This window comes from Oncorhynchus keta, chromosome 6 (genome assembly GCF_023373465.1).
Source record: "Oncorhynchus keta strain PuntledgeMale-10-30-2019 chromosome 6, Oket_V2, whole genome shotgun sequence".
Classification (NCBI taxonomy): Eukaryota; Metazoa; Chordata; class Actinopteri; order Salmoniformes; family Salmonidae; genus Oncorhynchus; species Oncorhynchus keta.
This window is the reverse complement of record NC_068426.1, coordinates 21709319-21734074: the sequence shown is the minus strand read 5'-3', so window position 1 is coordinate 21734074 and position 24756 is coordinate 21709319. Positions and strand designations below refer to the sequence as shown.

The window sequence follows — 24756 nt, the reverse complement described above, 5'->3', positions numbered from 1 at the left end:
TGGAGAGAGAAGGAGAGGGGGAGTGAATGGAGAGAGAAGGAGAGGGGGAGTGAATGGAGAGAGAAGGAGAGGGGGAGTGAATGGAGAGAGAAGGAGAGGGGGAGTGAATGGAGAGAGAAGGAGAGGGGGAGTGAATGGAGAGAGAAGGAGAGGGGAGTGAATGGAGAGAGAAGGAGAGGGGGAGTGAATGGAGAGAGAAGGAGAGGGGGAGTGAATGGAGAGAGAAGGAGAGGGGGAGTGAATGGAGAGAGAAGGAGAGGGGGAGTGAATGGAGAGAGAAGGAGAGGGGGAGTGAATGGAGAGAGAAGGAGAGGGGGAGTGAATGGAGAGAGAAGGAGAGGGGGAGTGAATGGAGAGAGAAGGAGAGGGGGAGTGAATGGAGAGAGAAGGAGAGGGGGAGTGAATGGAGAGAGAAGGAGAGGGGGAGTGAATGGAGAGAGAAGGAGAGGGGGAGTGAATGGAGAGAGAAGGAGAGGGGGAGTGAATGGAGAGAGAAGGAAAAAAGAAAAAGAAAAGGGAGCGAGAGAGACAAAGAAAAAATAGAAGAGAGAAAAGAGAGACAGCCAGTATGTGTGTGTGCATATGTTTCTTCTGATCTTATACCATTTATTGCATCTTGCCTATGACGCTCGGCCATCGCTCATCAAAATGTTTACATGTACATATTCTTATTCCATCCCTTTAGTTTTGTGTGTGTTAAGTAGTTGTTGGGGCATTGTTAGATTTATTTGTTACTTGCACTGTCGGATCTAGAAGCACAAGCATTTCACTACAAGCATGTACATAGACCTATGACTGAATTTGATTAGAGCTTTGATCGAAAATTCAAGCCTGATGCTACCTGAGCCTGATGAACCATATATATAATACATTTTATGAGCCCTGCATTAAAGACATTTTATGAGCCCAAGCCCAAATGATTGTGCTGTTATCCAATAGCCTACAGTACAGTATATGATATAGGCTACTGCACATCACGCACAACAGAAAAACATAAAAGCCCATAGATGTAGCTAGCTATATGCTCTCTTGGGTAAATAAATGAAACTAGCTCCAGTAGGCTAATAAAAACTGTATTACTGTACTGTATTCTATTATACTGTATTACATGGACTGGAATTACGCACCTTGTTCAACCTACGGGGTGGCAGGGTAGCCTAGGGGTTAAAGCGTTTGACTAGTAATTGAAAGGTTGCCAGTACACATCCCTGAGCTGACAAGGTACAAATCTGTCGTTCTGCCCCTGAACAGGCAGTTAACCCACTGTTCCTAGGCCGTCATTGAAAATAAGAATTTGTTCTTAACTGACTTGCCTGGTCAAATAAAATTGCTAAAGCTGAGAGAACATGCAATTCAGGTGCAGCACATGCGGCTTACACATTTACAAGTAGGATGTAGTCTGGAGAATGTTATTTTGTTTTTGGAACATAATAAGGCCTATTTTTATCATTAGTAGGCTGAAGCATATGTAGGCCTACCTTTCATAAGATCCTGTGTGGCTCAGTTGGTAGAGCATGGTGCTTGCAACGCCATGGTTGTGGGTTTGATTCCCACGAAGGGCCCATATGAAAATGTATGGACTCAAAACTGTCAGGTGCTTTAGATATGAGTGTTGTCTGAAATGTTATTCATATTTTCCTTCCTCCTCTTTAGCTATTGTTGCTTTTGTTCCTTCCTCGCTTTCAACAGTTAAATGCAATATATTTTGTTGTCCTTATCGTCATCAATCAAATGACATGTTTGAAAAATATAGGACTAGAATTAGAATCAGACGGCTCCACGGAGATCGAATGGTTTTGAACAGGAGGATCTATTTTGGATGCAATTTGAAGGGAATTGATGGAGAGAGCGAGAGAAAGACTGCTCACACATGCTCTGATTTAAAGCAACGATATTTGAGTGATAGGCGGTTTTAAAACTATGCAGTTGCAATTAAATATATACAGTACCAGTCAAATGTTTTAGGACACCTACTCATTCAAGGGTTTTTCATTATTTTTTACCATTTTCTACATTGTAGAATAATAATGAAGACATCAAAACTATGCAATAACACATATGGAATCATGTAGTACACAAAAAAGTGTCAAACAAATCCAAATATATTTTAGATTTTTCAAAGTAGCCACCCTTTGCCTTCATGACAGCTTTGTACACTTCTGGCATTCTCTCAACCAGCTTCATGAGGTAGTCACCTGGAATGCAGTTCAATTAACAGGTGTGGCTTGTTAAAAGTTTATTTGTGGAATTTATTTCCATCTTCATGCGTTTGAGCCAATCAGTTGTGTTGTGACAAGGTATGGGTGGTATACAGAAGATAGCCTATTTGGTAAAAGTCCAAGTCCATATTATGGCAAGAACAGCTCAAATAAGCAAAGAGAAATGGCATTTAGACATTGCATATAATTGAACAGTTTCATTTCACATCATGCTGTTGATATAAATAATTGATTATAATTGACCGGTTTCTCATAGTTATTAATCATGGGAAAAGGGGGTGGTTTTGGGTGGTAAATCTCAGTAACCGGGTACCTACCATTCAGCCCTAGTGTGTGTGTATGTGTGTGTGTGTGTGTGCAAATTCTTTGCACTATAACAGATGAAGAGACTGCACAATGCATTCTATGCTCCATGTGACAGATCTAAATGACAACATAGATATTCTATAATATAATCATTTTCACGAGATGAGGCAGGGTTTGTAAAAGAAAACGGCTTGAAAAAGGACATTTGAACAGCATCCTTTTCCCAGTGATTTCTCTTTCAAACGTTCCTCTATCTGGCATCGGTAATTACTGTTTGTGGATTTCTGTGTTCTGTACCCGTCGATGTCAATACAATATGTCTGCTTCCCTGTTTGTGATTGTTTACCCCTGCTGCTGATGATGATCTGTCCTCAACTGACGTTCAATACAGTATATTAATATGTTGCTGCTATGGTTACACAGAGGGAGACAGAACAGAGACGAGAAGAGTAGACAACTCACCAGACAGAGAAGAGAGGGAGACAGAACAGAGACGAGAAGAGTAGACGACTCACCAGACAGAGAAGAGAGGGAGACAGAACAGAGACGAGAAGAGTAGACGACTCACCAGACAGAGAAGAGAGGGAGACAGAACAGAGACGAGAAGAGTAGACGACTCACCAGACAGAGAAGAGAGGGAGACAGAACAGAGACGAGAAGAGTAGACGACTCACCAGACAGAGAAGAGAGGGAGACAGAACAGAGACGAGAAGAGTAGACGACTCACCAGACAGAGAAGAGAGGGAGACAGAACAGAGACGAGAAGAGTAGACGACTCACCAGACAGAGAAGAGAGGGAGACAGAACAGAGACTAGAAGAGTAGACGACTCACCAGACAGAGAAGAGAGGGAGACAGAACAGAGACTAGAAGAATAGACGACTCACCAGACAGAGAAGAGAGGGAGACAGAACAGAGACGAGAAGAGTAGACGACTCACCAGACAGAAAGAGAGGGAGACAGAACAGAGACTAGAAGAGTAGACGACTCACCAGACAGAGAAGAGAGGGAGACAGAACAGAGACTAGAAGAGTAGACGACTCACCAGACAGTGAACTTCTGGGGGTATCCCCCATCAAAGCCGGGTTCCCAGGACACATTGGCCTGCTTGACCCCTGGAAACACAGACACCAGGGTGGCAGCATGGGGACTGGTGCCTGACACACAGAGAGAGAAGGAGAAGAACGAGTGAGAGGGAGAATAGAAAATGAAATAAGAGTTGCATCCTTGTTCAACACGCATCCGTAATACACTGGTGAGGTTCCACAATGTCATGAAGACATATTAGCTACATTAATAAAGATGACTTAGATGTGTGTCAGTCAATTTGTCTGTTCCACTCACTCAGCGCTGAGATGAGAGTGCTGGCTTTGACAGTTCCCACGCGGCTGGTAACACTGCACTCCCACTCCCCCTGGTGGTCTTTACTGAGAGAAAGCAGTAGCAGGGAGCCGTTGGCTGCTACAGAGTACTGAGAGAGTGTGGCAGGTGCAACCTACAGACAGGGAGGACAGAGAGGAGACCGGACACACAAGCTGGGCTGATCGCTGAACTGCAATCAGTGAAGAGTTTGTTTGTCCCCGTTTGTCCAGAAAGGTGTGTGTGTGTGTGTGTGTGTGTGTGTGTGTGTGTGTGTGTGTGTGTGTGTGTGTGTGTGTGTGTGTGTGTGTGTGCGTGTGTGTGCGTGCGTGCGTGCGTGCGTGCGTGCGTGCGTGCGTGTGTGTGTGTGAGTGTGAGTGTGAGTGTGTATATGTTCTTTCTTGCATGTGTGTGTTAAATAATAGCTATCTCTGCTCCAGGGCATGTCCACAGTTCATACTATCTTGTTCACATGTTGCCAGGCCTGTGTGCGTGCTTGTTGACTCAAGTAGTCAGTGGAGTACAGTCATTTGCTGTGGAGCGTATTGAAATGCAGTCACCTTGCTCCAGGTTACAGTAGGGGCTGGCTCTCCAGTGGTCTGGCAGGGGATAACAAGCGTCCTCCCCACCTCCTCTCGATACACCTTTCGGGGAGACACGTTGAGTGACGGGGGGTCCTGCCGGTCGGAAACAAAACAACCAGCCATGTCATTTAGACGAGGAATTTGTCACAATTAGAGAAAGCGAGTGAAACAGTAGATTACCTTTAGCTGTAGCCAAGATTAACCTCATCTTAACCTATTTACTACCTATTCACAAAAGGATTAGCACAACAATTAACCTTGCCATACAGGAGCTATTGTAATCAGGCCACATTGAACTCAATTCATGTCACAGACTGACAAGTAGAAGAGAGAAAAAAAGATAATCTAAATATATTTTCTAAAACTCCTTACTTGTCTCAGATATGAGCTCTCCCTTTGGACTGAAAGAGGCAGATAATTGGGTACCACTTTATTAGTTGTTATTTACTTGCAATTTACAAGGAAACTAAGTGGTAAAAATGGGGAATTCTAGTTCATTTTCTAAGAAACAAAGCAATATTTCTAAAGTTTATATTGTGTAATTACCATTTTACCACATCATTTCGAGGATAAATAAAGGGTCATTTAAAGTGCTAGAAAACTGTGTGCACCCTGACCTGTAGGATGATTGGCCCATGGTCCCGAAGCTGTTGTAGGGGGTGCAGTTGTACACGCCTGTTGCATCATCATTGACAGCTGCCATGAACACCGAGCCTTCAGACGTCAGCGTCCATCCTGGGTACTGATTGGATAAAACAGTGAGAGGTCAGAGAACTTCTCAACAGTTTTTCAATTCAACTTAATGTTCATATATCTCTCTTGAATTGGGAACATATTCTCTTCTGAGCACTAGGTCTACATGGCATAATATTGATTCCTTATGGAAAGATCCAGTGGCTGTCCATCCTTGGTCCAATCAACACGGAGCAGGAGGGGCTGGGCTCTCGCAGGGCAGGAGACCAGACCCCCCAGGCCTGTGGGGAGATACGTCTGCTGAGGCATCTGGAGAGCCTGGGCAGGGCCTGCGAGGAAGGAAGGAAACAAATGAAATGATGGATGGATGGATTGATAGATGGATAGGATGGATTTGTATAATGACGTGGGGGACTGAAGATTAGAGATGAAGACATCAGCACGTAGACACTTACGTCTCACAGTGAGACTGGCGGAAGCAGTAGGCGGAGTTAACAGGCCATTAGTGGGCATGCAGGTATAGTTCCCAGAATCGTCTGGGGTGATGCGGGTGATGAGGAGGGTGCCGTCCACCATGATCTTCACCCGGGACTTTAGAGGCCTAACAACAAAGCAAAACGTGAACATTCAGACACACAAACCATGAAGGACATTCAAATAAAGCAAACGCCACATTAGAAACATCATAACAAACGCACATCTCCAATGTGAAGAAGCCGTGACAAAATACACCAAACTTACTCTATGTGATGGACGTTCTCTCCCTGCCTCTGCCACACATAGGTCATGTTGGGGGGGATCAGCCACGGCCTGGCACCGCAGCAGGGCATTCTGGGTCATGTTGAGGACCGTGTTATTCGGGGGGGATGACAATAACTGGAGGACCTGTTTGAGACCAGATAGAAGAGATTAAGGGATTTCTTTCCTTGATCAAACTTAGCAGGACATCGCAGATTAGCAAGATATCTCAAATCCAATCAGTTATCTGGTGAGAGGAACACTACCACACAGCATGACACAGCAACATTTTTCATGTTGGTAGATTATGGCTGATTGAGATAAATGTCTAGAGGATTTGCTTGAAGGTCTGTTTTACGGTCTTACATAAGGCTTTGAAAGCCGTACTGTAATCCAAACAGGTACCAATGCCAAAGCTAAACGGCACATCCTCGTCACATTGACGTCACTGGGCATAAACATAGCATGGCTTAAAATAATTGGAGCATATTGTATTGCATAAGTGAGATTCATGAGGAAAAACATCCACAGACAGAACACTACATAAATCCTCAGATTCACCTGTAATGCAAGAACTCCCATTCACCACTAGATGGCGATAATGCCTCACGACACTCAACAGAGGATTTGGGTAACACTAGACAAAGTGATGGGAGAGTGTATGGCTCACTGTGTACCAGTGGGGATTCCAGTGACTAAGACTGGGAGAAAATAAGGACAGAGTATGCTGCTAGATTTTTCTATTCTCCTTGTATGACCCAGGGGGAAACTGTAGTCAGGAAACTCATAAACAAACAGACAGTGACTGACCTTTGACCTTCAGCTTTGTAACATGAGTCACATTGCCCTGTGTGTTGGTGGCGAGACAGTCATACCGTCCTCCGGCCTCCGTGCTCACTGCTCTGAGAGACAACGTCCCACTCAGCAGCTGGGATACGGAGAGAGAGACAGTCATACCGTCCTCCGGCCTCCGTGCTCACTGCTCTAAGAGACAACGTCCCACTCAGCAGCTGGGATACGGAGAGAGAGAGAGACAAAGAGCGAGAGCAAGAGGGCAATGAATTTCCCTGCAGGGACAATAAAGTTTGCATTGAGAGCGAGAGAGATTGCAATGTGGGATTGTAGTGGTGAAATTAATTTGTTATATATTTTTGTTGTTTAGCCTTGAAGACTGAACCATGACTCCTCACCTCAACGTTGTCTCCTCCAATCAGAGTACCATCTTTAGCCCAGGTTATGGTGAGTGGTGGGTTGCCACGAGCAACACAGGCTAGAGAGAGAGAATTCCCCACTAGAGCCTCCAGGGCAGGGGGAGGGGTCTTGGTGAAAATAGGAGGAGCTACAGAACAACAACAAGGACAGTCAACACAACAACGTCAATCCCTTTCCCAGAGAGAGCTGAAGGTCTCATAAACAACAAAGCTGAATCAGCAGGCTTGACCCTGTTTACAACGAAGATACAACGAAGTCAAATTGGCTAAAGGCTATTGAACTAGGGTACGCAAACATTACATGTTAGGGGCAGATCATGTAATGTACAGTCCTCCAGTGAGTGAGTAAAGCTCTCCCTGACACTGTGCGCCTGCCAAGGAGTCTTAAACCTCATCAGACAATGGCCTTAGTTGTGAACCTGCAGGTCTTTGACGGTACACCACAGGCCATGTGCCTGGCTAATCTGCCCAAATGCCTCTGCTCCTCTCTCCTCTCTTCTCCTGCTCCTCTCTCCTCCTCTCCTGCTCCTCTCTCCTCTCCTGGTCCTCTCTCCTCTCCTGCTCCTCTCTCTTCTCCTGCTCCTCTCTCTTCTCCTGCTCCTCTCCCCTCCTCTCTCCTCTCCTGGTCCTCTCTCCTCTCCTGCTCCTCGCTCACCTCACCAAATATCTGCGTGGCAGGAGAGTGGCGGGGTGTCTGCATGAGTGAGATGTTACAATGTGTTCGTCTGAGCAGTCATGTTTTGTTGAGAGAGAGAGGTCAGAGAGAGATAGAGGGAGTGGAGTGTAGAGAGAGAGGTCAGAGAGATAGAGGAGTGTGAGTGTAGAGAGAGATCAGAGAGAGATAGAGGGAGTGTGAGTGTAGAGAGAGAGGTCAGAGAGATAGAGGAGTGTGAGTGTAGAGAGAGAGGTCAGAGAGAGATAGAGGGAGTGTGAGTGTAGAGAGAGAGGTCAGAGAGATAGAGGAGTGTGAGTGTAGACAGAGATCAGAGAGAGATAGAGTGAGTGTAGAGAGAGAGGTCAGAGAGATAGAGGAGTGTGAGTGTAGAGAGAGAGGTTAGAGAGAGATAGAGGGAGTGTGAGTGTAGAGAGAGAGGTCAGAGAGATAGAGGAGTGTGAGTGTAGAGAGAGATCAGAGAGAGATAGAGGGAGTGTGAGTGTAGAGAGAGAGGTCAGAAAGAAATAGAGAGGGTGTGTGTAGAGAGAGAGAGAGAGAGAGAGAGAGAGAGAGAGAGAGAGAGAGAGAGAGAGAAGAGAGAGAGAACCGAGAGAGAACCGAGAGAGAACCGAGAGAGAACCGATAGAGATTGAGGGGGTGTGTGTAGAGAGAGAAAGAGAGAACAGAGAGAGATTTAGGGTGTGTGTAGAGAGAGAAAACCGAGAGAACTGAGAGAGATTTAGGGTGTGTGAGAGAGAGAGAGAACACAGAGAGAGAGAGAGAGAGAGAGAGAGATTGGGAGAGAGAGAGAGAGAGAGAGAGAGAGAGAGAGAGAGAGAGAGAGAGAGAGAGAGAGAGAGAGAGAGAGAGAGAGAGAGAGAGAGAGAGAGAGAGAGAGAGAGAGAGAGAGAGAGAGAGAGAGAGAGAGAACAAAGAGAGATAGAGGGTGTGTGTGTAGAGAGACAGGACAGAGATAGATAGAGGGCGTGTGTAGAGAAAGAGATCAGAGAGAGATAGAGGGAGTGTGTGTGGAGAAAGAGATCAGAGAGAGATAGGGGGAGTGTGTGTGTAGAGAGAGAGGTCAGAGAGATAGAGGAGTGTGAGTGTAGAGAGAGAGGTCAGAGAGAGATAGAGGGAGTGTGAGTGTAGAGAGAGATCAGAGAGAGATAGAGGGAGTGTGAGTGTAGAGAGAGAGGTCAGAGAGAAATAGAGAGGGTGTGTGTAGAGAGAGAGAGAGAGAACGGAGAAAGATTGGGGGTGTAGAGAGAGAGAGAGAGAGAGAGAGAGAGAGAGAGAGAGAGAGAGAGAGAGAGAACCGAGAGAGAACCGAGAGAAAACCGATAGAGATTGAGGGGGTGTGTGTAGAGAGAGAAAGAGAGAACAGAGAGAGATTTGAGGTGTGTGTAGAGAGAGAGAGAGAACCGAGAGAGAGAACTGAGCGAGATTGAGGGGGTGTGTGTAGAGAGAGAGAGAGAGATAGAGAACACAGAGAGAGAGAGAGAGAGAGAGAGAGAGAGAGAGAGAGAGAGAGAGAGAGAGAGAGAACAAAGAGAGATAGAGGGGGTGTGTGTGTAGAGAGAGAGGACAGAGAGAGATAGAGGGTGTGTGTAGAGAAAGTGGTCAGGGAGAGATAGAGGGAGTGTGTGTAGAGAAAGAGGTCAAAGAGAGATAGAGGGAGTGTGTGTGGAGAAAGAGATCAGAGAGAGATAGAGGGAGTGTGTGTAGAGAAAGTGGTCAGAGAAAGATAGAAGGTGTGTGTAGAGAGAGGTCAGGGAGAGATTTTTTTATATTTTTTTTATTTGACCTTTATTTAACCAGGTAGGCAAGTTGAGAACAAGTTCTCATTTACAATTGCGACCTGGCCAAGATAAAGCAAAGCAGTTCGACAGATACAACGACACAGAGTTACACATGGAGTAAAACAAACATACAGTCAATAATACAGTATAAACAAGTCTATATACAATGTGAGCAAATTAGGTGAGAAGGGAGGTAAATGCAAAAAAGGCCATGGTGGCAAAGTAAATACAATATAGCAAGTAAAACACTGGAATGGTAGTTTTGCAATGGAAGAATGTGCAAAGTAGAGATAAAAATAATGGGGTGCAAAGGAGCAAAATAAATAAATGAATTAAATACAGATGGGAAAGAGGTAGTTGTTTGGACTAAATTATAGGTGGGCTATGTACAGGTGCAGTAATCTGTAAGATGCTCTGACAGTTGGTGCTTAAAGCTAGTGAGGGAGATAAGTGTTTCCAGTTTCAGAGATTTTTGTAGTTCGTTCCTGTCATTGGCAGCAGAGAACTGGAAGGAGAGGCGGCCAAAGAAAGAATTGGTTTTGGGCGTGACTGGAGAGATATACCTACTGGAGCGTGTGCTACAGGTGGGAGATGCTATGGTGACCAGCGAGCTGAGATAAGGGGGGACTTTACCTAGCAGGGTCTTGTAGATGACATGGAGCCAGTGGGTAGATAGAGGGAGTGTGTGTGGAGAAAGAGATCAGAGAGAGCTAGAGGGAGTGTGTGTGGAGAAAGAGATCAGAGAGAGATAGAGGGAGTGTGTGTGTGTAGGATAGGAAGGTTGAGGATAATAGGGCTCCATGGCTGTCAAATCATCCCCCTCCCCATTACCAGCCCCTCCCCACCACCAGCCCCTCCCCATTACCAGCCCCTCCCCACCACCAGCCCCTCCCCACCACCAGCCCCTCCTCTCACCAGCCCCTCCCCATCACCAGCCCCTCCTCTCACCAGCCCCTCCCCATCACCAGCCCCTCCCCACCACCAGCCCCTCCTCTCACCAGCCCCTCCCCATCACCAGCCCCTCCCCACCACCAGCCCCTCCCCACCACCAGCCCCTCCTCTCACCAGCCCCTCCCCATCACCAGCCCCTCCCCACCACCAGCCCCTCCTCTCACCAGCCCCTCCCCACCACCAGCCCCTCCTCTCACCAGTTACAGACAGTAGGGTCCAGGTCCCATTGTGGGTCTCGTCTGTGGTTTGGTCCAACAGGAGGATGCGACACTCGTACAGGCCCTGGTCCTCCACGAGGAGCCCCTTCACTCTCAGAACAGTGTTCCTGACCAGAGACACACGGCCTGGGGACACATAGGAGGACACAGGGTTAGACGACATGAGACAAATTACAAACCAATCAGACAACTGGAGTTTTAGGGGTTTTCAATTCAAAGAATGTGTGCTTTACAATTGATAGGCATTTTCTTCAATGGTACTTAAATGTCCAATAGATAAAGCCTTCAAGATGTCGTGAGCTTTCAAATTTGATCTCCTGGTTGCCAGGTGACTGCACCCTGGGTCAATGGTGTTTGCTGACTCACCCCTCCCTCCCTCCCTCCCTCCCTACCCCCTCCCTGTGGCTTTTCTCTCTCTCTCTCTCTCTCTCTCTCTCTCTCTCTCTCTCTCTCTCTCTCTCTCTCTCCCCTCCCTCACTCGTTATCTCTTAGCTTGTCATTTCTTTTGTTATTCTATAAAGCCATTTTCACAATAAATAACTGAAACACTGCAGTTTATCAGCGTTATTAAGCCTCTCCTTTACAGACAGTGAAGCATTTTAGGAAACAAATGAAACATTCACTACGAATAATAACACTTGAAACTTGAGAAAATGCACATTGTTTGTTTGCCAATTGCCTCCCTCTCATCCATAGACACATACACCTACCACACACACACACACACACCACCACACACACACACACACCTACCACACACACACACACACACCTACCACACACACACACACACACACAAGACATTACAAGAGCATGAGCCTGCCTCACACTGTAGCGCTAATGTGTTTGTGACATTGAGTCGTTGAAGTGTGTTGAGCTAATCATTAACCACTGTCCCTGTCCCTAGTGACAGGGAGGGACTGTTTCTATGCCCACCGTGGGGCTCAGGAAGCGAGTTAAAGGGATGGTGGCTGTGATAACAGGTGAGGGACCACGTATGACGTCAGATCCTGTTTACGACTAAATCCACATGGGAGTTGGGGTCAGAGCAAAATACACATTCACATGCTAACATACATAAACACACCAGGGACTGGTTCGCTTCAATACCTTAACCTCTGACCTTTGCTTTGCTCTATAAACAACCAATAATTCCAGCCAGGGCACAGTATCATCGCAATGATTAACATAGAAGCTTAGCAGAGGTTTGGATTTAAATATAGTTTCTGTGGAGACCTGACAGGCAGGAGTGTGTGTCAGAAAGACAAGGAGTATAAAGACACCATCAGTGATGTGTGTTTTGTCATATATTTGTATTTTTAATCCCAGCCCCCGTCCCCACAGGAAGCCTTTCGCCTTTTGGTAGTCCGTCATTGTAAATAAGAATTTGTTCTTAACCGACTTACCTTGTTAAATAAAGGTCAAATAAAAATATATAAATCATGGAGAGCAAGGAGAGGGAAGGGGAGGGTGGATCAACAGAGGAGGCCTGATAGCCTATCGCTGTTTAAAATGGTGCACATGAAAAACAAAAACCTCTAGAAAGACTGAGAGAGCTAATAGGGAGGGAGAGAGATGGTAGGGAGAGAGAGAGGGAGATAGATAACAGGAAGCGAGAGAGATCATAGGAATATAGCGAGGGGGAGAGAGATAATGGGGAGAGAGAGGGGGAGAGAGATAATAGGAAGTGGGAGAGAAAATAGGGATAGAGAGTGGGGGAGATAATAGGGAGAGGGAGGGAGAGAGTCAGTAGGGAGAGATGATAGGGAGAGAGAGAGATAATAGGAAGTGAGAGAGATAATAGGGGGAGAGAGAGGGATAGAGAAAATAGGAAGTGAGAGATAATAGCAAGAGAGAGAGAGTGAGGGCGATAATACAAAGAGAGAGAGAGAGAGGGGGGGAGAGAGGGATGGAAAGACATAATAGGGAGAGAGAGTGAGATAATAGGAAGAGAGAGAGGGAGATAGAAAGCAGGAAGTGAAAGAGAGAATAGGGTGAGAGAGTGAAGGAGATAATAGGGAGAGAGAATGAGATAATAGGAAGAGAGAGAGGGAGATAGAAAGCAGGAAGTGAAAGAGATAATAGGAAGAGAGCGAGGGGGAGGGAGATATTAGGGAGAGAGAGGGAGAGAGATAATAGGAAGTGAGAGAGAAAATAGGGTGAGAGAGTGAAGGAGATAATAGGGAGAGAGAGGGGTGCAGAGATAGTAGGGAGAAAGGGGAGAGAGTTAATAGGGGGAGGGAGAGATAATAGAGAGAGAGGGAGAGTGATAATAGTGAGATAATAGGGACAGAGATAATAGAGAGAGGGGGAGAGATAATAGGAAGTGGGAGGGGGAAGAGATAATAGGGAGAGATGGAGGGGGGTGTAATAGGAAGTGAGAGATAATATGGAGAGATAATAGGGAGAGAAAGGGAGAGAGAGAGGTAATAGGGAGAGAGAGATAGGGAGAGATAATAGGGAGGATGAGAGGGAGAGAGATAATAGTGAGAGAGAGAGAGAGATAATAAGGAAGGGAGAGAGGGGGAGAGAGTAAATAAGGAGAGAGAGGGAGAGAGAAAGATAATAGGGAGTGAGAGAGAGGGTGGGGGGTAATAGGGAGATAGAGAAGGAGACAGATAATAGAGAGATAAAAGAGGAAGAGAGGGAGCAAGATAATAGTGATAGAGAGAGGTAGAGAGATGGAGAGATACTTGGCAGAGAGGGAGAGATAATAGGAAGAGAGAGAAGGAGAGAGAAAACAGGGAGAAAGAGATCATAGGGAGAGATAGGGGAGAGAGATAATAGAGAGTGAGAGTGAGAAAGAGGGAGAGAGAGGGGGGAGATAATATGGGTGATAGAAGGATATATAATAGGGGAGAGAGGGAGAGAGATAATAGGGAGAGAGGGAGAGATAATAGGGAGAGAGATTGCAGGAAGAGAGAGAGAGAGAGATAATATGGGGGGGAGAGAGGGAGAGATAATAGGGGAGAGAGGGAGAGAGATAATAGGGAGAGAGGGGGGGAGAGAGAGATAACAGGAAGAGAGAGAAAGGGAGAGAGAGAGAGAGGGGGGAGGGAGAGATAATAGGGAGAGAGAGAGGAAGATAGATAATAGGGGCAGAGAGAGTGAGAGATAATAGGGAGAGAGAGAGCGATAATAAGTAAAGGGAGATAATAGGGATGGTGAGATAATTTTTGGAGCAAGAGAGACGAGAGGGAGAAAGATAATAGGGAGAGAGAGCGATAGGAAGAGAGATAATAGGGAAAGATGTAATAGGGAGAGAGGTGGAAAGATAACAGGGAAAGAGTGGTACGGAGATAATAGGGAGAGAGAGAGTGAGATAATAGGGAGAGAGATAACAGGGAAAGATGCAGGGAGGGAGAGAATAATAAGAGGGAGAGAGATAATATTAAAAGATTGAGGGAGAGATAATAGGGATAGAGAGAGGTAGAGAGAGATGGAGAGATACTTGACAGAGAGGGAGAGGGGGAGAGATAATAGGAAGAGAGATAGGGAGAGAGAAAACAGGGAGAGAAAGAGATAATAGGGAGAGAGAGAGGGGGGGATAATATAGGTGAGAGGGGGATATATAATAGAGGAGAGAGAGAGGGAGCTAATAGGGAGAGAGAGGGGGAGATAATAGGGAGAGAGCGAGAGAGAGATAACAGGAAGAGGCAGAGAGAGAGAGAGAGAGAGAGAGAGAGCGAGAGAGAGAGAATAGGGAGAGAAAGAGAGGGAGATTGATAATATGAGGAGAGAGATAATAGGGATAGAGAGATGGAGGTAATAGGGATAGAGATGGAGAGATAGTAGGGAGCAAGAGAGAGGGAGAGGGGGAGAGAGCGGGAAAAAGACAACAGGGAGAGAGAGAGGTACGGAGATAATAGGGAGAGAGAGAGAGGGAGAGATATAATATTAAGAGATTGAGGGATTTAGATAATAGGGAGAGAAAGGGAAAGCTAATAAGGAGAGAGAGGGGGATAGAGATAATAAGGAGAGAGAGAGGCACGGAGATAATAGGGAGAGAACTAGAGGGAAATACATAATATGGAGAGAGAGAGGAAGAAAGATAATAGGGAGAGAGAGAGGGATAATATATATAGAGAGAGAGAGTGGGAGAGACACTAGGTAGAGGGAGGGGGAGATAATAGGGAGAGAGGGAGAGAGATAATAAGGAGAGAGAGAGAGAGAGAGAGATAATAGGGAGAGAGAGAGGAGAGAGATGATAGGGAGAGAGAGGGAGAGATAATAGAGAGTGAGAAGAGGGGGAGAGAGAGGGAGATAATAGGGGGTGAGAGAGGCATATATAATAGGGAGAGAGAGAGGGAGAGATAACAGGGAGAGGGGGTGAGAGGGAGATATAATAGGGAGAGAGAGAGAGGGAGAGATAATAGGGAGAGAGGGAGAGACATAATATGGAGAGGGAGAGAGTGAGGGAGAGATAATATGGAGAGAGAGAGATTGGGAGAGATACTAGGTAGAGAGAGACGGAGAGAGATAATAGGGAGTTTGAAAGAGAGAGAGAGAAAATAGGGAGCGATGGGGAGAGAGGGAGAGAGAGAAGGGAGAGAGATAATAGGGAGAGAGCGAGGGAGAGAGATAACAGGAAGAGGAGGAGATCATAGGGAGAGGGGGGTAGAGATAATATGGAGTGAGAGAGAGAGAGTTAATAGGGCGAGAGAGGGAGATATAATAGGGAGTGAGAGAGAGGGAGAGCGAGAGAGATAATAGGGGGTGGGAGAGGTATTTATAATAGGGGGAGAGAGAGAGGGAGTGATAATAGGGAGCGAGAGGGAGAGATAATAAAGAGAGAGATATTAGGGAAAGAGAGGGAGAGAGATAGAGAGAGGGAGAGAGAGATAATAGGGAGAGAGGGGGGATAATAGGGAGCGAGAGATTAGGAGAGAGATAATAGAGAAGGAGAGAAATCATAGGGAGAGAAAAAGGGAGAGATAATAGGGAGAGAGAGAGGGAGAGCGACAATAGGGAGAAAAAGAGGGAGAGAGATAATAGGGAGAGAGAGAGAGAGAGGGAGAGGGATAATAGGGAGAGAGAGAGAGAGAGCGACAATAGGGAGAAAAAGGGGAGAGAGATAATAGGGAGAGAGAGAGAGAGAGCGACAATAGAGCGAGAGGGAGAGAGATAATGGGGAGAGCGAGAGCGACAATAGGGAGTAAAAGAGGGAGAGAGATAGTAGGGAGAGAGAGAGAGAGAGAGAGGGAGAGGGATAATAGGGAGAGAGAGAGTGAGAGCGACAATAGGGAGAGAGAGAGAGAGAGAGAGAGAGAGCGACAATAGAGCGAGAGGGAGAGAGATAATAGGGAGAGCGAGAGCGACAATAGGGAGAAAAAGAGGGAGAGAGATAATAGGGAGAGAGAGAGAGAGAGAGGGAGAGCGACAATAGAGAGAGAGGGAGAGGGATAATAGGGAGAGAGAGAGCGAGAGCGACAATAGGGAGAAAAAGGGGGAGAGAGACAATAGGGAGAGAGAGAGAGAGAGAGAGAGAGAGCGACAATAGAGCGAGAGGGAGAGAGATAATAGGGAGAGCGAGAGCGACAATAGGGAGAAAAAGAGGGAGAGAGATAATAGGGAGAGAGAGAGAGAGGGAGAGCGACAATAGAGAGAGAGGGAGAGGGATAATAGGGAGAGAGAGAGCGAGAGCGACAATAGGGAGAAAAAGGGGGAGAGAGACAATAGGGAGAGAGAGAGAGAGAGAGAGAGAGAGCGACAATAGAGCGAGAGGGAGAGAGATAATAGGGAGAGCGAGAGCGACAATAGGGAGAAAAAGAGGGAGAGAGATAATAGGGAGAGAGAGAGAGAGAGAGAGAGAGAGGGAGAGCGACAATAGAGAGAGAGGGAGAGGGATAATAGGGAGAGAGAGAGCGAGAGCGACAATAGGGAGAAAAAGGGGAGAGAGACAATAGGGAGAGAGAGAGAGCGACAATAGAGCGAGAGGGAGAGAGATAATAGGGAGAGAGAGAGCGAGAGCGACAATAGGGAGAAAAAGAGGGAGAGAGATAATAGGGAGAGAGAGAGAGAGAGAGAGAGAGAGAGAGAGAGAGAGAGAGAGAGAGAGAGAGAGAGAGAGAGAGCGACAATAGAGAGAGAGGGAGAGAGATAATATGGAGAGAGAGAGCCACAATAGGGAGAAAAAGGGGAAATATGTAATTGGGAGAGTGACAATAGGGAGAGAGAGAGAGAGAGAGATAATAGGGAGCGAGAGAGAGGGAGAGTGACAATAGGGAGAGAGGGAGAGAGAGGGGGCAAGGTATTGCAATCAACTATGTAATAAGATTAGTGGGGCTTAGCTTGGGGTTTCAGTGAAGGCATTGTTAAATACAATCACAATACTGGCCCAGTGTCCCTCCTCTTTGGCAGCCATTGTCCCACATGGTCATTCTCTGCCACCACACCCACCACTCCTCCCCCTCTTTCCTCACTGGCCGGTCCCTCCCCTCTTTCGGCCCTCTAATTCTCTAAATAAATACTCAGTGTTGACTGCAATGTCAGTCTCTGTGTGAGTGTTTCAGCCATGTTCTGGGAAGCTCTCTCTTTCTCACCCATTCGTTCAGATACATGGAACATCTGAGTCCCATGTGATTAATAATAACATGTGTCCAGTGTCTAGCAACTCAGGAAATCACATCCCATTACACTGAATGCATCACGAGACAAAGTCCAGCCAGGTTTCACCATGGCCTCGGCTTCGAGATGACAGACCAACATGTAGACCACTAACATCACAGACACACGACGTAATGGATCCGCTCAAATAACCCACCTAGGATCATATTTAATTCCGCTGCTACCCAATATCATTTTACCTGTTCATTTGTTGATGAATGACAACCAACAGATGAGATCAGCATTACTAGAATACAAAACATTAACACATAGGCCAGTCATTCTACTATCACAGCTTCACATGTGTGTAAATATCAGGATGTGTGGGCTGCTGATGGGACTTTCCAGGCCCCTAAGGATATGACATGTAGAATCTACAGTTGAAGTCGGAACTTTGGACACACCTTCGCCAAATACATTTAAACTCAGTTTTTCACAATTACTCACATTTAATCCAAAAAAGTACAAAATTCCCCTGTCTTAGGTCAGTAAGGATCACCACTTTCTTTTAAGAATGTGAAATGTCAGAATAATAGTAGAGAGGGATTTATTTCAGCTTTTATTTCTTTCATCACATTCCAAGTGGGTCAGAAGTTTACATACACTCAATTGGTATTTAGTAGCATTGCCTTTAAATTGTTTCAACTTGTGTCAAATGTTCCGGGTAGCCTTCCACAAGCGTCCCACAATAAGTTGGGTGAATTTGGGCCCATTCCTCCTGACAGAGCTGGTGTAACTGAATCAGTTTTCACACATGTTCGCACATGCTTTTTAAGTTCTGCACACACATTTTCTATAGGATTGAGGTCAGGGCTTTGTGATGGCCACTCCAAAACCTTGACTTTGTTGTCCTTAAGCCATTTTCCAAAAGTTTGGAAGTATGTTTGTGGTCATTGTCCATTTGGAAGACCCTTTTGCGACCAAGCTTTAACTTCCTGACTGATGTCTTGAGATGTTGCTTCAATATATCCACATCATTTTCCCTTCCTCATGATTCTATCTATTTTGTGAAATGCACCAGTCCCTCCTGCAGCAAAGCACCCCGACAACATGATGCTGCCTTCCCCGGTTAGGATGGTGTTCTTCGGCTTGCAATCCTCCCCCTTTTTCCTCCAAACATATCGATGGTCATTCTGGCCAAACAGTTCTATTTTTGTTTCATCAGACCAGAGGACATTACTCCAAAAAGTACGATCTTTGTCCCCATGTGCAGTTGCAACCTGTAGTCTGGATTTTTTATGGCGGTTATGGAGCAGTGGCTTCTTCCTTGCTCAGTGGCCTTTCAGGTTATGTCGATATAGGACTCGTTTTACTGTGGATATAGATACTTTTGACCTGTTTCCTCCAGCATCTTCACAAGGTCCTTTGCTGTTGTTCTGGGATTGTTTTGCACTTTTCGCACCAAAGTACGTTCATCTCTGGGAGACAGAACGCGTCTCCTTCCTGAACGGTATGACGACTGCGTGGTCCCATGGCGTTTATACTTGCGTACTATTGTTTGTACAGATGAACGTGGTACCTTCAGGCATTTGGAAATTGCTCCCAAGGATGAACCAGACTTGTGGAGGTCTACAATTTTTTAAATTATTTTTTCTGATTTCTTTTGATTTTCCATGATGTCAAGCAAAGAGGCATGGAGTTTGAAGGTAGGCCTTGAAATACATCCACAGGTACACCTCCAATTGACTCAAATTATGTCAATTAGCCTATCAGAAGCTTCTAAAGCCAATACATAATTTTAGGGAATTTTCAAAGTAATCTTCCGACCCACTGGAATTGTGATGCAGTGAATTATTGTAACGCCCGCGGTGTAGTGGAGGAAGAAGTCAGGCGCAGGAAACAGAGAGTTCAGGGTGTAGTGGAGGAAGAAGTCAGGCGCAGGAAACAGAGAGTTCAGGGTGTAGTGGAGGAAGAAGTCAGGCACAGGAAACAGAAAGTTCAGGGTGTAGTGGAGGAAGAAGTCAGGCGCAGGAAACAGAAAGTTCAGGGTGTAGTGGAGGAAGAAGTCAGGCACAGGAAACAGAGAGTTCAGGGTGTAGTGGAGGAAGAAGTCAGGCGCAGGAAACAGAGAGTTCAGGGTGTAGTGGAGGAAGAAGTCAGGCGCAGGAAGCAGAGAGTTCAGGGTGTAGTGGAGGAAGAAGTCAGGCACAGGAAACAGAGAGTTCAGGGTGTAGTGGAGGAAGAAGTCAGGCGCAGGAAACAGAGAGTTCAGGGTGTAGTGGAGGAAGAAGTCAGGCGCAGGAAACAGAAAGTTCAGGGTGTAGTGGAGGAAGAAGTCAGGCACAGGAAACAGAGAGTTCAGGGTGTAGTGGAGGAAGAAGTCAGGCGCAGGAAACAGAGAGTTCAGGGTGTAGTGGAGGAAGAAGTCAGGCGCAGGAAACAGAAAGTTCAGGGTGTAGTGGAGGAAGAAGTCAGGCGCAGGAAACAGAGAGTTCAGGGTGTAGTGGAGGAAGAAGTCAGGCGCAGGAAACAGAAAGTTCAGGGTGTAGTGGAGGAAGAAGTCAGGCGCAGGAAACAGAGAGTTCAGGGTGTAGTGGAGGAAGAAGTCAGGCGCAGGAAACAGAAAGTTCAGGGTGTAGTGGAGGAAGAAGTCAGGCGCAGGAAACAGAGAGTTCAGGGTGTAGTGGAGGAAGAAGTCAGGCGCAGGAAACAGAGTTCAGTTCAGGGTTCAGGGTGTAGTGGAGGAAGAAGTCAGGCGCAGGAAACAGAGAGTTCAGGGTGTAGTGGAGGAAGAAGTCAGGCGCAGGAAACAGAGAGTTCAGGGTGTGTAGTGGAGGAAGAAGTCAGGCGCAGGAAACAGAGAGTTCAGGGTGTAGTGGAGGAAGAAGTCAGGCGCAGGAAACAGAGAGTTCAGGGTGTAGTGGAGGAAGAAGTCAGGCGCAGGAAACAGAGAGTTCAGGGTGTAGTGGAGGAAGAAGTCAGGCGCAGGAAACAGAGAGTTCAGGGTGTAGTGGAGGAAGAAGTCAGGCGCAGGAAACAGAGAGTTCAGGGTGTAGTGGAGGAAGAAGTCAGGCGCAGGAAACAGAGAGTTCAGGGTGTAGTGGAGGAAGAAGTCAGGCGCAGGAAACAGAGAGTTCAGGGTGTAGTGGAGGAAGAAGTCAGGCGCAGGAAACAGAGAGTTCAGGGTGTAGTGGAGGAAGAAGTCAGGCGCAGGAAACAGAGAGTTCAGGGTGTAGTGGAGGAAGAAGTCAGGCGAAGGAAACAGAGAGTTCAGGGTGTAGTGGAGGAAGAAGTCAGGCGCAGGAAACAGAGAGTTCAGGGTGTAGTGGAGAAAGAAGTCAGGCGCAGGAAACAGAGAGTTCAGGGTGTAGTGGAGGAAGAAGTCAGGCGAAACAGGAAACAGAAAGTTCAGGGTGTGTAGTGGAGGAAGAAGTCAGGCGCAGGAAACAGAGAGTTCAGGGTGTAGTGGAGGAAGAAGTCAGGCGCAGGAAACAGAGAGTTCAGGGTGTAGTGGAGGAAGAAGTCAGGCACAGGAAACAGAGAGTTCAGGGTGTAGTGGAGGAAGAAGTCAGGCGCAGGAAACAGAGAGTTCAGGGTGTAGTGGAGGAAGAAGTCAGGCACAGGAAACAGAGAGTTCAGGGTGTAGTGGAGGAAGAAGTCAGGCGCAGGAAACAGAGAGTTCAGGGTGTAGTGGAGGAAGAAGTCAGGCGCAGGAAACAGAGAGGTCAGAGTAGCGATACTGTTTTATTCACCACACCGGTGAAAACGAGCCACTCAAACAAATGCCCCAAAACACAGAGGAACTAAACAGTCCCGAACAACACAAGTACACGCCAAACCGTGACTTACAGGCGTGCACTAGACTACACATAAAGAATCCCGCACACCCAGCAGCGGGCCGGCTGGATAATAAAGCCCAACCAATTAACTGAACTAAACACAGGTGTAACTATTAAACAGACAAGGGGGGGAAAAAGGATCAGTGGCAGCCAGTAGGCCGGTGACGACGAGCGCCGAGCGCCACCCGAACAGGAATGGGAGCCACCTACGGTAGGAGTCGTGACAATTATAAGTGAAATAATCTGTCTGTAAACAATTGTTTGAAAAATGACTTGTGTCATGCACAAAGTAGATGTCCTAACCGACTTGCCAAAACTATATTTTGTTAACAAGAAATTTGTGGAGTGGTTGAAAAACGAGTTTCAATGACTCCAACCTAAGTTCCTTTAGAGATGCCGTCATCCCAGGCGCTGGTGTTCAAGTTTCTGTCAGAGAATAGAGCAGGTAAAGTTTCACCTCTTGAAATCCTTCACTACCCAATGTCTCCATCTTGTTCCTCTGTTAAGAGACGCTGTGATCATTTGAAATGTGAATCATCACAGTTTGGCTAAAGGCTCCCTCGCGATCAACAGCAGAGATCACACAGCTGCTGTAGCACCAAAAGCCAGCCTCAATGAAAACAGTAGTAGGTTAATAATGGTCATATGAGTCGATGTTGGTCACGCACACGCACACACACACACGCGCACACACACACACACACGCGCACACGCACGCACGCACACACGCGCACACGCACACACACACACAGGCACACACACACACATGCACACATGCACGCACACACATTTAATCAAAACAAATATATATCAATTAATTTATACATTTATAATTAGTAGTTTGTGATCTGTTTTAACAAACCTTTTTTTATTTTTGTACTGTACAGTCGTGGCCAAAAGTTTTGAGAATGAATTTCCACAAAGTTTGCTGCTTCAGTGTCTTTAGATATTTTTGTCAGATGTTACTATGGAATACTGAAGTATAATTACAAGCATTTTATGCGTGTCAACGGCTTTTATTGACAATTACATGAAGTTGATGCAAACAGTCAGTATTTGCAGTGTTGACCCTTCTTTTTCAAGACTTCTGCAATCCGTCCTGGCATCCTGTCAATTACAATTTTTTACAATCACTTTGGCACTAATTTCGGAACCTTGATGTCATGTTTCAAAACTCTAGACACAAAACACACAACCAATGACCAAAATGCACATTTTTCAAAACTCTAACTTTTTCCAATTGCTTGGATACAATACACATAAAGCTACGATCATTTGTTCATTGAACTAAAATCAGCTGTTCAAAATGACACAACTTAACATCAAAGTATTACCATTTCAGAATGCAATTCACACATTACCTCTGAGATGTCTGTCTACTCATTTCATTACAATGATACAACTGCTCAAATGATAAGTAACTGTTGCATTACTCTTAATGCATAGTTTTATGGAAACTGAAAAACAATATTCCATGTTTAGATCATGAAAGTTTCAGGATAACGAGATCCATTGACACCATTACAGTGGAACATGAACCAATTGGACTACATTATCTATGGATGTAATATTTCATCATCATTCTTTATCAGACATAGTTTAAAGGTCCCATGTACCACTTTTACACACCATGTTTTCAGATTTGACATTACTGTACACTCACCGGCCACTTTATTAGGTACACATATCTAGTACTGGGTAGGACCACCTTTTGCCTCCACAACAGCCTGAATTATTCACGGTGTTGTAGGTTAAGGGATGCCCTTCTGCACACTACTGTTTTAAACAGCTGTTATTTGAGCATTTATGGCCTTTCTGTTAGCTTGAATGAGTCTGAACGTTCTCCTCTGACCTCTCTCATTAACAAGGTGGTTTTGCCCACAGAACTGCCGCTCACTGAATGTGTTTTGTTTATCGCACCATTCTCTGTAAACTCTGGAGACTGTAGTGCATAAAAATCTCAGGAAGGCAGCTGTTTCTGAGATGCTGGAATCACCATGTGTGGCATCAATCATACCATGGTCAAAGTTGCTTAGATTACGCATCTTGCCAGTTCAAATGTTAGGTCGAACAACAACTTAAGCTCTCTACTCTATTAAACTCTCTATGTTGAGTTGCAGGCAGCCACATGATTCACTGTTCGAATGTAACCTTCCTTGATGGGCTAAATCAGGTCTGTAGAGCTGATGGCATGACCTATGTCATTGTGTGGGATAATGTCAGGTTCCACCATGCTCAAATGGTGCAATCATGGTTTCAGGCCCATCCACAATTTACCACCCTGTACTTACAGGGAATTTTTATATTTTTAATGACTACACGGTTCTGAAATTAGTGCCAAAGGGATTATAAAAAACTGCAACTTCTGGGCCATATCCTGACTGATGGCAGCTCATTCTTGCATAATCAATGCTTGGAGTTTGTCAGAATTTGTGGGGTTTTGTTTGTCCACCCGCCTCTTGAGGATTGACCACAAGTTCTCAATGGGATTAAGGTCTGGGGAGTTTCCTGGCCATGGTCCAAAAATATCGATGTTTTGTTCCCCAAGCCACTTAGTTATCACTTTTGCCTTATGGCAAGGTGCTCCATCATGCTGGAAAAGGCATTGTTCATCACCAAACTGTTCCTGGATGGTTGGGAGAAGTTGCTCTCAGAGTATGTGTAGGTACCATTCTTTATTCATGGCTGTGTTCTTAGGCAAAATTGTGAGTGAGCCCACTCCCTTGGCTGAGAAGCAACCCCACACATGAATGGTCCCAGGATGCTTTACTGTTGGCATGACACAGGACTGATGGTAGCGCTCACCTTGTCTTCTCCGGACAAGCTTTTTTATGGATGCCTCAAACAATCGGAAAGGGGATTCATCAGAGAAAATGACTTGACCCCAGTCCTCAGCAGTCCAATCCCTGTACCTTTTGCAGACTATCAGTCTGTCCCTGATGTTTTTCCTGGAGAGACGTGGCTTCTTTGCTGCCCTTCTTGACACCAGGCCATCCTCCAAAAGTCTTCGCCTCACTATGCATGCAGATGCACTCACACCTGCCTGCTGTCATTCCTGAGCAAGCTCTGTACTGGTGGTGCCCCGATCCCGCAGCTGAATCAACTTTAGGAGACGGTCCTGGCGCTTGCTGGACTTTCTTGGGCGCCCTGAAACCTTCTTCACAACAACTGAACTGCTCTCCTTGAAGTTCTTGATGATCTGATAAATGGTTGATTTAGGTGTAATCTTACTGGCAGCAATATCCTTGCCTGTGAAGCCCTTTTTGTGCAAAGCAATGATCACGGCATGTGTTTTCTTGCAGGTAACCATGGTTGACAGAGGAAGAACAATGATTCCAAGCACCACCCTCCTTAAGAAGCTTCCAGTCTGTTATTCGAACTCAATCAGTGTGACGTAGAAGAGATTTGATCAGTCATGGAAATAAAAGTGCTGAAAACATTTTGGCTCACTATTCAAAAAGAAGATGGAAAACAAGCTATAGGATGAAAAATACAGGAGTTTTAGGGCAGGTACAGGCGACTATCTCTAGCTAATACTACCTACAAATCAATACTTGGGAGTCAAATATCAATATAAAGGCATTGTTTAAAAATAATATTGCAATATGTAACTATCGATTTTCCCCCCATCGCTACTTA

The 24756-nt window shown here is 45.8% G+C and overlaps 1 protein-coding gene and 1 non-coding gene across 2 annotated transcripts in view; one reads left to right on the top strand and one right to left on the bottom strand.

Annotated features, from left to right (window-relative positions):
• The window catches only part of LOC118384850 (protein turtle homolog A-like), a 35609-nt gene that overhangs the window by 2498 nt on the left and 8355 nt on the right, over positions 1 to 24756 (bottom strand). The window contains 12 exon segments of the mRNA XM_052520068.1: positions 3570 to 3681; positions 3869 to 4019; positions 4444 to 4560; positions 5085 to 5151; positions 5327 to 5489; positions 5616 to 5761; positions 5902 to 5957; positions 5959 to 6024; positions 6026 to 6045; positions 6709 to 6826; positions 7089 to 7237; positions 10712 to 10858. Coding sequence (XP_052376028.1) covers positions 3570 to 3681; positions 3869 to 4019; positions 4444 to 4560; positions 5085 to 5151; positions 5327 to 5489; positions 5616 to 5761; positions 5902 to 5957; positions 5959 to 6024; positions 6026 to 6045; positions 6709 to 6826; positions 7089 to 7237; positions 10712 to 10858 — 1312 coding nt within the window.
• Positions 1490 to 1570, top strand: trnaa-ugc (transfer RNA alanine (anticodon UGC)). The gene has a single exon. It is a non-coding gene; the product is annotated as a tRNA-Ala (tRNA).